We start from the raw sequence: 12,528 nt of genomic DNA, 5'->3' as shown, positions 1-12,528 counted from the left end.
GTTGATGATATTATCCTGCCAATGTGAAATTTGGACTTGGCAATCAGGCTTTAGCACTGCACCATGGAAGAAGGTCAGGTGCTCCCTCAATAAAGGAGTAAAACAAAGGGGGAGTGTGGCGCAGGTGAGTATACATGAGCCTGAGGGTGACCTTAATAAGCTACAGGCCCCAAAACATTTCAGGCTAGTTTTCCAGGGCGGCCCCAAATCCTTTAGAACCTTAGAGACGCCCCTGACTTTAAGACATCTTTCATACATGCAGACCATTTTTCAGTTTTTCATCCATCTGCTAAACGATGAAAAACAGACATCAATGCATCTCTATGGAAAAACGGATGTAAATGGATGATCATCTTCTACACCCGCTTTTGTCAACATTTTTTAATGGATCAAAGCCCTATTTTTCTTCTTTTAGAAAAACAGATCAGACGAAAAACGCATGTAAATGGACAAATGGTCAGTTTTTGCATGAAAAAATGGCTCCGGGACTCAAGTGGTTAAGGACTCGAGCTGGCAAATGTAAAAAACGGATGAAAACGGACGAAAAATGGATGTAAACTTCATCCATTTATTCTTTGAAAAAAAGTGAGCGAACTGTGGAAACGAACGATCCGCATGTGTGAAAGGGGCCTAAAGTGAAACTATACTCCCCTCCCTTCTAGCGAAGTGGCATTTGCAAGATCCCTCTCCAGCACTGATAACTTAAGTTCTCCCAATCTTCTTCCGGGTTTGGAATCTATGCTCGTATTAATTGGCCTTGCTCAGTCTTCTTCCATGTTTAGGATCTACAATCATTTTGATTGGCCATGCCAGGATGAACGCAACTCCCAGACATGCACTAGGGTTCATTTATCCCTGCAGGTACAGACATTGTACACTGAGCTGCGCATAGGGCCGCCATCAGGGGGGTACAGACAGTACACCTGTAAGGGGCCCGGATGGCAACCCCCCTTTTTTTTATAATTTTTAAAAAAAAAAATTATTTTATATATATATATATATATATATATATATATATATATATATATATATATATTTTAATTGTTTTTGTTTTTATTAAAGGACACATAGGTCCCCAGGGCCCCGGATGGCAACCCGCTTTTTTATTTTTTTTTATAATTTTTATTTTTTATTTTTTTCTCTTATATATATTTATTTTTTATTTTTTTTGTTTTTATTAAAAGGGCCCAGAGGTATATATATATATATATTTCTTAATTTCTTTCTTTTTTGTAATTGTTTTTTTTTTTCATCAGCACCCAAAATTTGCTGTGGCAGCTCCCCCCCCCCCCAGATTCTTAATTCACGGCCCCCCCCGCTTCTCAATTAGCGGCGGCACCCCCCCGCTTCTAAATACGTGGCACCCCCCGCTTCTTAATTCACGGCCCACCTGCTTCTCAATTAGCGGCGGCACCCCCTGGCCCAGAGGTCCCCAGGGGCCCGAGTGGCTACCCATTTTTTTTTTTATATATATATATACATTTCTTAATTTCTTTCTTTTTTGTAATTGTTATTTTTTTCATCAGCACCCAAAATTTGCTGTGGCAGCACCCCCCCCCCCAGATTCTTAATTCACAGCCCCCCCCCGCTTCTCAATTAGCGGCGGCACCCCTGCTTCTCAATTTGAGGTGGCAGCACCCCCCCCCCCCCTCTGCTCCAGGGGGCCCATGCCTGAAGCTGTGTAAGGGGCCCCATAATTCCTGATGGCGGCCCTGGCTGCGCATACACAACTCAGTGTGCACTATAAAAGGTGAACAGGCAGGTAAGAATGCTTTATTGTAAAAGCGACCTAGTATGTCTATTCTGTTATACACCACTTCCCTGTTCATCCTATAGCTTTGTATAGAATGGAGAGGGATTAGAACACCTGTCAGGTTTTTATTGAAGTCAAAGTTCATGCTAGGGAGATTCACCCTCTCTATTTGTCAGTTTTTGGGGTTGTCACAATCTACCTGGTTCTGGTGACCCTCACCTCCTTAAATCACCTTTCATGTAGCTGCTGGAGAGGGCCAAGGGGCAATACTATAAAGCAGGGGTCTCAAACTATCAGCCCTCCAGCTGTTGCATGACTACAAGTCCCATGAGGCATTACAAGGCTGACAGTCACAAGCATGGCCTTCACAGACAGAGGCATGATGGGACTTGTAGTTTCGCAACAGCTGGAGGGCCGCTAGTCGGAGACCCCTGCTATAAAGTGTCACCTGATTGGCAGCTCTAGGACTGACATCCAAGATGGCAATCTCAGGAATTTAGGATGTCTACACAAGAGTGACTTTAATGGTTAGATAACATGACTCGTACCACAAATATGAAGTTCAATGTATGATCCTCCATATAGCACAGCTCCATGAAACACTGCAGAAAACTTGACACGTATAAGTTAAAAAGGCACGATGGGGAGAGTGCCACACTATGGCGATCTCTATTTTTTTTTACATTCAGCCCACTGTGTTGAAGAAAAAAAACAACTCATAGGGCCAGATCCACGTAGCGTGGCGCATTGTTGCGTCCGGCGTAGCATATCTCTGATTCACTACGCCGTTGTAACTTACAGCGTATTTTCCTTATCCTGAAAGAATTTGCACCGTAAGTTACGGCGGCGTAGTGTAACTTTGGCGGCGTAAGGGCACGCAATTCAAATGGATGTGATGGGGGCGTGTTTTATGTTAATACGTCTTGACCCGATGTAAATGACGTTTTTTTTAACGGCGCATGCGCCGTCCGTGGGGGTATCCCAGTGCGCATGCTCGAAATTAACCCGCAACAAGCCAATGCTTACGACTTGAACGTCATTCTACGCAAAGCCCTATTCGCGAACGACTTACGCAAACGACGTACATTTTTCAAAATTCGACGCGGGAACGACGTCCATGCTTAAAGCGGGGGTTCACCCTGTTAAAAAAAAAAATATGTTTTTTTTTATTAGACCATTACATTCGGCATCGTAGCGCGAGCTACGGTATGCCGGTCTTACATTTTTTATCCCCGTACTCACTGTGCTATCGATGATTGAAGAATCCGGGGAATGGGCGTTCCTATGGTGAGAGAAGGTGATTGACGGCCGGCCCTGGCACGTCACGCTTCTCCGAAAATAGCCGAAATAGGCTTGGCTATTCACGGCGCCTGCGCATAGCCTGTGCGCAGGCGCCGTGAATAGCCGAGACCTACTCCGGCTGTCTTCGGGGAGCGTGACGTGCCAGAGCCGGCCGTCAATCATCCTCCCTCTCCATAGGCACGCCCATTCCCCGCGGGAGTCGGATTCTTCAATCATCGATAGCACAGTGAGTACGGGGATTAAAAATTTAAGACCGGCATACCGTAGCTCGCGCTACGATGCCGAATGTAATGGTCTAATGATGTGAAGGAGGGTGAACCACCGCTTTAACATAGGATACGCCTCATATAGCAGGGGTAACTATACGCCGAAAAAAGCCTTACGGAAACGACATAAAAAAATGCGCCGGCCGGACGTACGTTCATGGATCGCCGTATCTAGCTAATTTGCATACTCTACGCGGAAATCGACGGAAACGCCACCTATCGGCCAGCGGAAATATGCACCATAGATCCGACGGCGTACTAAGACGTACGCCAGTCAGATCTAGCCCAGCTTTAGGCGTATCTTGTTTTGTGGATACAAAACAAAGATACACTGGAGCAAACTAGAAGTTACGCGGCGTATCAATAGATACGCCAGCGTAACTTCTTTGAGGATCTGGCCCATTCTCTGTATCTGGCTTAAACGAGCCCTTAGGGCCTTGGATAATGTTGGCTTCCTGTCTCAAATGGGGAAATTGTATTTATTTAATACTGCCACTTATATAGCGCCATCAATATACACAGCACTTCACACATATACATTGTACATTCACATCAGTCCCTGCACTCAAGGCGCTTACCATCTAAGGTCCCTAACGCACATTCATACAAATTACACATACTGGGGCCTATTTAGACAGGAGCCAGTTAACCTATCAGCATGACTTTGGAGTGTGGCAGGAAACCCACGCAGGTACAGGGAGAACATGCACACTCCAGGCAGGGAGTGCCATGGTTGGGGTTCAAACACACAACCGTAGTACTGCTAGGCAGAAGTGCTAACCACTTAGGCTGCATTCCCATCTCTGCGTTTTGGAATCGCGGGAAGATGTCCTGCCATTCTGCCTGCGATTTCAAAGTACTGAGGTGTGAATGACAAATGGCAGAAAGCACATTAGAAATTATATTCATTTGAATGGCATCTCAATTTAAACCTGAACCGCTTTTTTTTAAAAAATTTTAACCACTACTATTACTTTATATTGGCTTTTGAAACTTACAAACGCAGCAATTTAGAATTTGGATGAAAGGTTTAGCGCTGGGAAAAACGTTTTTGAAAGATAAAAAGTGCATTTTATATAAAACTTTATTGATCAGACCAAAATGAGGAGAAAAGAGGGACTTGGTTCCAAATCAGGGATAGTCTCTCGAAATCAGGGACAGTTGGGATCTATGTATACAGTAATATATGGATAGACTGTGGTTGAGCTGAAGGATTTGGTGACAGGGTCTCTTTAAAGGGTGGTGCACCGAGAAACAGATGGAAATATCTCCCTCTTGGCAAGTATAAAGGTCACTATGAGGCACGTCACTTGTCACTGGTAATGTCATCATGTGGACATCACACACAGCTTCCTATACACATTGTCACTGTGATCACCGATCATAAACTCCGCCCACGAGACCAGCTGTCAAATCTGAGCAGGCACATGCGCACTAGCCGCGCGAAAGCTTTGCCAGGTGCCCGACGTTTATTGGCCAGCCTTTCCTCTTTAGCCCCACCCCTTAGTGACAGCTCCCGTGCGAGCGTGGATTGGTTGCTATGTAAACACTGCAGGAAAGATGGCGGCCTCCAGGAAAGCACTCAGGATGTCCAAGCAATACGCGGGTGATGTGAAGAAGCAGCTCCGGCACGGTAATACATGAGGGGAGATGTAACGTAGGACGGGACCGTACTGTACTAGGAAAAGGTTTAAATAGAAGATTGTTTTTTACGTTGCATATTACTGGGAATGGCTGAATATCTTTAACAATCTTAATAATTAGTATGTTCACGAAACTTAGAATTGTTTTTAAGCTTTGTTTAGAAAGTTTATTTTATTTTAATTTAAATTGGCCCTTACAATCCATCTGAAGTCTGCTTTTATTTGGTAAGGACCCCTCCCCCTTTCTATTCTGTGCACAAAAATCTAAAGCAATACCTGAGTCCCTGAACACAACACACACCCCGTGTACATTGGGGGACCCTCACGTTATTGAGATTTGGGATACTCGCCCGTCACCTAATCTCATTGAAAGAATGGAGATGTCACCCTCGCATGCAGGTGGACGTGGGGGGAGGGTAAGTGTATGTTAAAGCAGAACTCCAGGAACTGTGAGGCGAGGAGAACTGATCCATGGCATCTCCTCGCAGGGGAGACCAGGGTAGGTAATCAGGGCATGGATCATCAGTGCCCTGATTACAGTAAACCCCCAGCAGTGCCCATCAGTGAAACCAATCAGTGCCCATAAGTGATGCCAGTCAGTGCCGCCTATCAGTGCCCATCAGTGCGCCATTTTGGTGCTACCTCATCAGTACAGCCTACAAGTGTAGCACCATCAGCGCACATCAGTGAGGGAGAAAAATTGACTGACAGAAACTAAGAGGGGGTGCGTTTGTGGGGGGGAGACCACTAGCGGTGACAGGAGAGTGGCGGTAATAAGAATGGAATTACTGAGTTGACTCAAAATATTGCCTGTGAATTTTATTTCCATCATTGCCCATTTGTTGCCCACATATTGGCAGGACTGCCTGTTTGTTGTCCATTATAATTATCGCACAATTATTGCCTGTATATTGTCACAATTTAGCGCTACAATGCCATCTCTGAGAGTCTGGGACCAAGTCGCCTCTGTTTTTGGGACCATAATACTAGAATTAGCCCCTCCCCTCTCCTACAGGGCTGTCACTGTCAAACTACACTTTTTTATTTTATTTTTTGCTTCTAATGCACTGTGGTGATCTTTATCCCCCCTACGCAATACGGGGGCGGGGCCTTATCCGCCGGGGGGAACTTTTTCTGAAAGGGCGTCAATCATCTGGGCGTCCTCCCAGAGGACATTCCTCCTCAGCATAGAAACACCTACTCCCACGGGGAGAAGTACCCGGAAGCCAGATTGCAAATATAGATTATACGGTATGTACAGAGTCAAAAAAAAAAAAATGCAGACTGTACATGTTAGAAGTATAAAGAAGTCGGTCTGATATAGATGTTATTTGGGTGAACCTCCGCTTTAAGCTTTGAGCTTCTCCATTAAAAAGAATCAGCTGTAGATCAGCCCCATTGGCCAGGATGAGGTCGGGAATCTGTATTTTATTGACAGCTTTGCATCAGGTCTATTTACTTAGCCATATTGGTACATTTGTATTATTTAAAGCATAACTCCATAGAAAAAAAATAAAAAAATCTTCTATGCAGTGGGGCTATGCCCACATTGCATGGGTTAACTGCTTGTTTTGTCTAGAGGCGCACTAAAAGGCTTTATTTACCCAATCTTTCCATTCTCTGGAAAACTGTGCTCCCCCACATCCATCAATAGACTGTTCCTGCTGTCCTCCCATCCAGAGCCGGTCTATGGGCATGATGACGTCAAGAACAGTCCACTTACAAGACCACTAGCATGTCGGGGGGCGGGGGGCAGGGACCAGTCTTGCGCTCAGAGAATTGGTGGATTAGGTAAGTATATCTCTGCTCTGAAATGCCCATGAAAAAAAATTGGCTCCTCTGGTTGGGAGAAACATTTGTTTTGTCTGGAGTACTTCTTTAAAAATAAGTATATAATGAGTAGCAGACTTATGTGACACTGGTGATTATGTCACTGGGAAGTATTCAGAAAAGCTAATGCCGGGTACACACGATCGGAATTTCCGATGGAAAAAGACGGAATTTTTTCATAGGGTATTCCGACCGTGTGTATGCCCCATCGGACTTTATCCTTTGGAAATTCCGACAGACTTAGAAAGAGAACATGCTCTCTTTTAAAAATATAAAAAATATATATATAAAAAAATTATATCTGAAATTAGGTTTGTCTGTATGGAATTCCGTCAGAGAAAAAAACACGCATGCTCGGAAGCACTGAACTTCATTTTTCTAAGCTCATCGTAGTGTTGTACGTCACCGCGTTTTTGACGGTCGGAATTTGGTGTGTCCGTGTGTATGCAAGACAGCTTGAGCGGAATTCCATCGGAAAAACCAGCCGGAGTTTATTCTAATGGGAAAACCGATCGCGTGTACGCGGCATAAAAGTCAACTCACCTTTTCCTCACCTTTTACTATATAATAATTCCCTCCCTGCCCAAACCAGCTAGCTGTCTCTTTTTTCCTTCTCCCCTTCTACCCATTGAGATCCTACAGTGTAATGCAGCTAGGGAGCAAAATCTATACAGAAGGTGGAAGTTGCACTTTGGTGTTGGGTGTCATTAGTAGCAGAACGTGTCATGGTCCTAAACGGGCATCAGAGCTGAAAGCTTTATGTTTAGTTCTGTAATATCGTGACCAAGGTGAGGACCTGTTCATCTATATGGTAATCTGACCTAGATATGGTCTGGTTGCATCATGTGACTGCTCACCACAGATTATTAATCTGTCCTCGTTCCTTTACCAGGAAGTAGTAGGTTTAGTTAATGTAGGGGGAGGGTTATTATTATATCATTTATATCATATCATTTGCCACGTTTTTATTGTTGACTAGAGAGAGTTACTTTCTGTATTTGAAATTCCAACAAAACAAAACCCATTGTGGGACTAAGCTAATATATTGCAGATCCTGCACATAAAGAAATTGTAAACTGAATAATAAACCGTATATATTCGAGTATAAGCCGAGTTTTTCAGCACATTTTTTGTGTGCTGAAAATGCCCCCCTCGGCTTATACTCGAGTCATCTTTTTGCGCCTGATCTCCCTGACTTTGGGGGCCCGGTACTGGCCGGCCTTGGCACACATATAACCCCACTCTTCCTCTAAAAGGTAATAAGCCGATTACTGGCTTGTGCAAATGGGACATTGGTCCTGCACACTGACTGTCACTGCTGCTAAGCAGTGCCACCAATCAGTGCCCATCAGTGCCTCATTATCAGAGCCCATCAGTGCCATCTATCGGTGCCGCCTCATCAGCACACATCAATGAAGGAGAAAAAATACATGTTTGCAAACTTTTATAACAAACTATTACAGCTTTTTTTTTTGTTTGTTTGTTTAGCAAAAAATAAAAACCCCAGTGGCGATTAAATACTACCAAAATAAAGCTCTATTTATGTGAAAAAAATGATAAACCTTTCATATGGGAACAGTGTTGCATGGCTGCGCAATTGTCATTCAAAGCGTGACAGCTGAAAATTGGCCTAAACAGGAAAGAAGTATGCCCAGTAAAGCAAGTGGTTAAATTGTATTTTTATTGTACGACAAATAAAGAATTAGATGCAATATGTAAAATTGTAAAAAGGTTTATTAGGGAATGTCACATACACCAAACGGGAATGGGGAGTATAAATAAGATATGAGTTGCGGTATAGACAACGGACGTTATAAATTATTTTCATATAATTAACAGCATACAGCAGGTTATTATACAGCTGGATACAGTGAACATCGGATATATAAAAATTCTAACGCGTTTCGACCATAAGGGTCTTCTTCAGAGGTTTTTAGTTGTAACTGAAAAGAAAATTACAGAAGATTATTAAAATTGTATTTTTATTGTACTGTCTTTCCTTATCTTGTAAAGTGCTGCATACATTGTTGGTGCTAAATAAATCCTGCATACTACTACTAATAATAATAATACCGTATTTATCAGCGTATATCGCGTACTTTTTTCCCCTTAAAATAAGGGGAAAATCGTGGGTGAGCGATATACGCCGATAGCCGCTTCCCGCGCTCAGTTTGAAATCCTGCGCCGACATATACCGAGTGCAGTACACTCGGGTACATTCGGCAAGGCTCGGCTTCGCTCGTGCTCACGCATAAACGTCACAGAGCGTGAGCGCGAGCTAAGCCGAGCCTTGCCGAATGTACCCGAGTGTACTGCACTCGGTATATGTCGGCGGAGGCGTTCGAACTGAGCGCGGGAAGCGGGGACTCGACGTGAGGCGCGCGCTGGAGAAGCCGGCAGGACACCATCGAGGCCGCAGACGGACGCCGGACCGGACGATGGACGCTGGGAAGACACCAAAACTGTAAGTAATAAAATCATATAACTTTTTTTTTTACAGGAATTTCGGGGGCAACATTAGGGGTGCGCGGTATACGCGGGAGGGCGTTATACCGCGATAAATACGGTAAATTGGATTTGACCTTACCTGATCTAGTAAGTGAATGGCTTATGCCTCGTACACACGATCACGATTTCCAAAGAGAAAAGTGCAATGTGAGCTTTTTGTCACGAATTCTGACCGTGTATATGCTCCATTGCACTTTTTTGCGTGAGAATTCCGGCCAAGAAAAGATTGAGAGCAGGATCTCAATTTTTGTGACAGGAAAAATTCCTATCAAAAATCGTGATCGTCTGTATGCAATAACGACGCAAAAAAAACAGCGCATGCTCAGAATCAAGCAGAAGAGCCACACTGCCTATTGAACTTCATTGATCTCGGCTCGTCGTACGTGTTGAACGTCACCACGTTCTTGACGGTTGGAATTTCGTCCAAGATTAGTGTGACCGTGTGTATGCAAGACAAATTTCAGCCGTTTTCCTGCTGAAAAAAAAACATGCTTTTCTTGTCGGAAATCGCGATTGTGTGTACGAGGCATTACACTTGTCACAAGCATTCGACCAGGCTGCACAAATTTCCCCCAATTCATACAGGGTGATTATCTATGCCCCATGGAGGGCTGTGTTTACCGACACAGGGATGCACAAATGTTGCATGCATCCCCGTTGTGGTACTTCCATTGTTGTCTATTGCACAGACACAACCACTGCTCCCAATATAACACTTGACTTTATATGATCTTCTGCTCCATCTAGTGGCCAAAATGTGGTATATTTTCTGAGTTATTTCAGAACAATATTTCACATTCTGCCCATTTGATGGAGCTGCTAATAATAGGAAGTTAGAGAAAAGTTAGGAAGTTAGAGAAAATGTGGGGTAAAATTTGTGCAGCCTTGAAGAATGCTTGTGACATGCATCCAACAAAGTGTTAGCCATTCATGATTCATATACCAGATCACATAAGGTCAAATCCACTCCTTAATATGCCATTGAATGTATCCACAAGTCTCTATGTAAATAGATGGTGAGTATTTTTTACAGGACATCCCTTAACTTCTCTCCCAATCCTACTTCAATAAGAATATACCATCAAACAACAATCCCTCCAGCATGTAACCATGTCCTCCAATCTATGTCATATTGCTCCAAACCTTCAAAAAGGATCATAGAAAATATCCCTACCAGATTCTGGATAAGGCAATAATAGTCCTGGACAGACCTTTCCAACGAGGGACAGTCTTTTCCAACGAGGGACAGTCCTTTCCAATGAGGGACATTCCTTTCCAAAGAGGGACAGTCCTTTCCAACGAGGGACAGTCCTTTCCAACGAGGGACAGTCCTTTCCAACGAGGGACAGTCCTTTCCAGCGAGGGACAGTCCTTTCCAGCGAGGGACAGTCCTTTCCAGCGAGGGACAGTGCTTTCCAGCGAGGGACAGTCCTTTCCAACGAGGGACAGTCCTTTCCAACGAGGGACAGTCCTTTCCAACGAGGGACAGACCTTTCCAACGAGGGACAGACCTTTCCAACGAGGGACAGACCTTTCCAACGAGGGACAGTCCTTTCCAACGAGGGACAGTCCTTTCCAGCGAGGGACAGACCTTTCCAGCGAGGGACAGACCTTTCCAGCGAGGGACAGACCTTTCCAGCGAGGGACAGTCCTTTCCAACGAGGGACAGTCCTTTCCAAAGAGGGACAGTCCTTTGCAATGAGGGACAGTCCTTTGCAATGAGGGACAGTCCTTTGCAACGAGGGACAGTCCTTTGCAACGAGGGACAGTCCTTTGCAACGAGGGACAGTCCTTTCCAACGAGGGACAGATCTTTCCAACGAGGGACAGTCCTTTCCAACGAGGGACAGTCCTTTCCAACGAGGGACAGACCATTCCAACGAGGGACAGACCATTCCAACGAGGGACAGACCTTTCCAACGAGGGACAGACCTTTCCAACGAGGGACAGACCTTTCCAGCGAGGGACAGTCCTTTCCAACGAGGGACAGACCTTTCCAACGAGGGACAGACCTTTCCAGCGAGGGACAGTCCTTTCCAACGAGGGACAGTCCTTTCCAACGAGGGACAGACCTTTCCAACGAGGGACAGACCTTTCCAACGAGGGACAGACCTTTCCAGCGAGGGACAGACCTTTCCAGCGAGGGACAGTCCTTTCCAACGAGGGACAGTCCTTTCCAACGAGGGACAGTCCTTTCCAACGAGGGACAGTCCTTTCCAACGAGGGACAGTCCTTTCCAACGAGGGACAGTCCTTTGCAATGAGGGACAGACCTTTCCAACGAGGGACAGTCCTTTCCAACGAGGGACAGTCCTTTCCAACGAGGGACAGACCTTTCCAACGAGGGACAGACCTTTCCAACGAGGGACAGACCTTTCCAACGAGGGACAGACCTTTCCAACGAGGGACAGTCCTTTCCAACGAGGGACAGACCTTTCCAACGAGGGACAGACCTTTCCAATGAGGGACAGACCTTTCCAGCGAGGGACAGACCTTTCCAACGAGGGACAGTTGGGCACTGGGAACTTTTACTCTTTACTAATTCCTATCATGGTAGGCAGAGTATCTAAATCTCCAGTGGAGTAGATTGTATTAGATTTGCTCACTAATATTAGTAAGTTGTCAGTAGTTTGTTCTTCACCTATTGCATATTGTTTTGTTTATTGCCATTGTACTGGTCACAAGCTGTTAGCTAATTGTATCCTCTGGGACTTTCTATATAACTGTTATTGGAGTGTTTGAATTGAGCCATAGCAACATACAGTATAATAGCAATATGTATCCTGTAATGATCCGCAATATGAAGACAATCTTAGTTTTCTCCCTGAACAGAGAACATAGTATAGATTTCTTAATGACTGTTTATATACAATATATACAGATATCTTTATCTAACAGGTGCTAAAAAAGACAAAATTCTGACTTGATATACAAGCGATGTCTTGATATAAGAGTATCGTGTCACAACTGAGTCTAAAATAGAGGAGCCTCTAAGTGTAGCAATATGGTTACATTTAACCTCTTTAATGCCCACCATATAGCAAAATTACGGCGTCAAAGTGGTTGCGATATCCTGACTGGACGTCATATGACGTCGGCAGGATATGAAGCTGCTGCGCGCCCCCGGGGGCGCGCATCTCAGCGATCTGTGTTGCCGTGTGCTGATGATCCAATCATGGCTGATCACGATGTAACCAGGAAGAGACGTTGATCGGCTTTTCCTCACTC

At 44.6% G+C, this 12,528-nt stretch overlaps 1 protein-coding gene across 1 annotated transcript in view; it reads left to right on the top strand.

Annotated features, from left to right (window-relative positions):
- The first annotated feature begins 4,831 nt into the window (after positions 1-4,831).
- MORN1 (MORN repeat containing 1) overlaps positions 4,832-12,528 on the top strand; it is a 472,343-nt gene continuing 464,646 nt past the window's right edge. The window contains exon 1 of the mRNA XM_040325902.1: positions 4,832-4,954. Within this exon, the coding sequence (XP_040181836.1) occupies positions 4,882-4,954 (73 nt within the window). The 5' untranslated portion in view covers positions 4,832-4,881. The remainder of the gene's footprint in view (positions 4,955-12,528) is intronic.

The sequence above is a fragment of the Rana temporaria genome, chromosome 10 (assembly GCF_905171775.1).
Source record: "Rana temporaria chromosome 10, aRanTem1.1, whole genome shotgun sequence".
Taxonomy (NCBI): Eukaryota; Metazoa; Chordata; class Amphibia; order Anura; family Ranidae; genus Rana; species Rana temporaria.
Note: the sequence above shows the minus strand (reverse complement) of the source record. Positions and strands in the feature narration are given on the sequence as shown.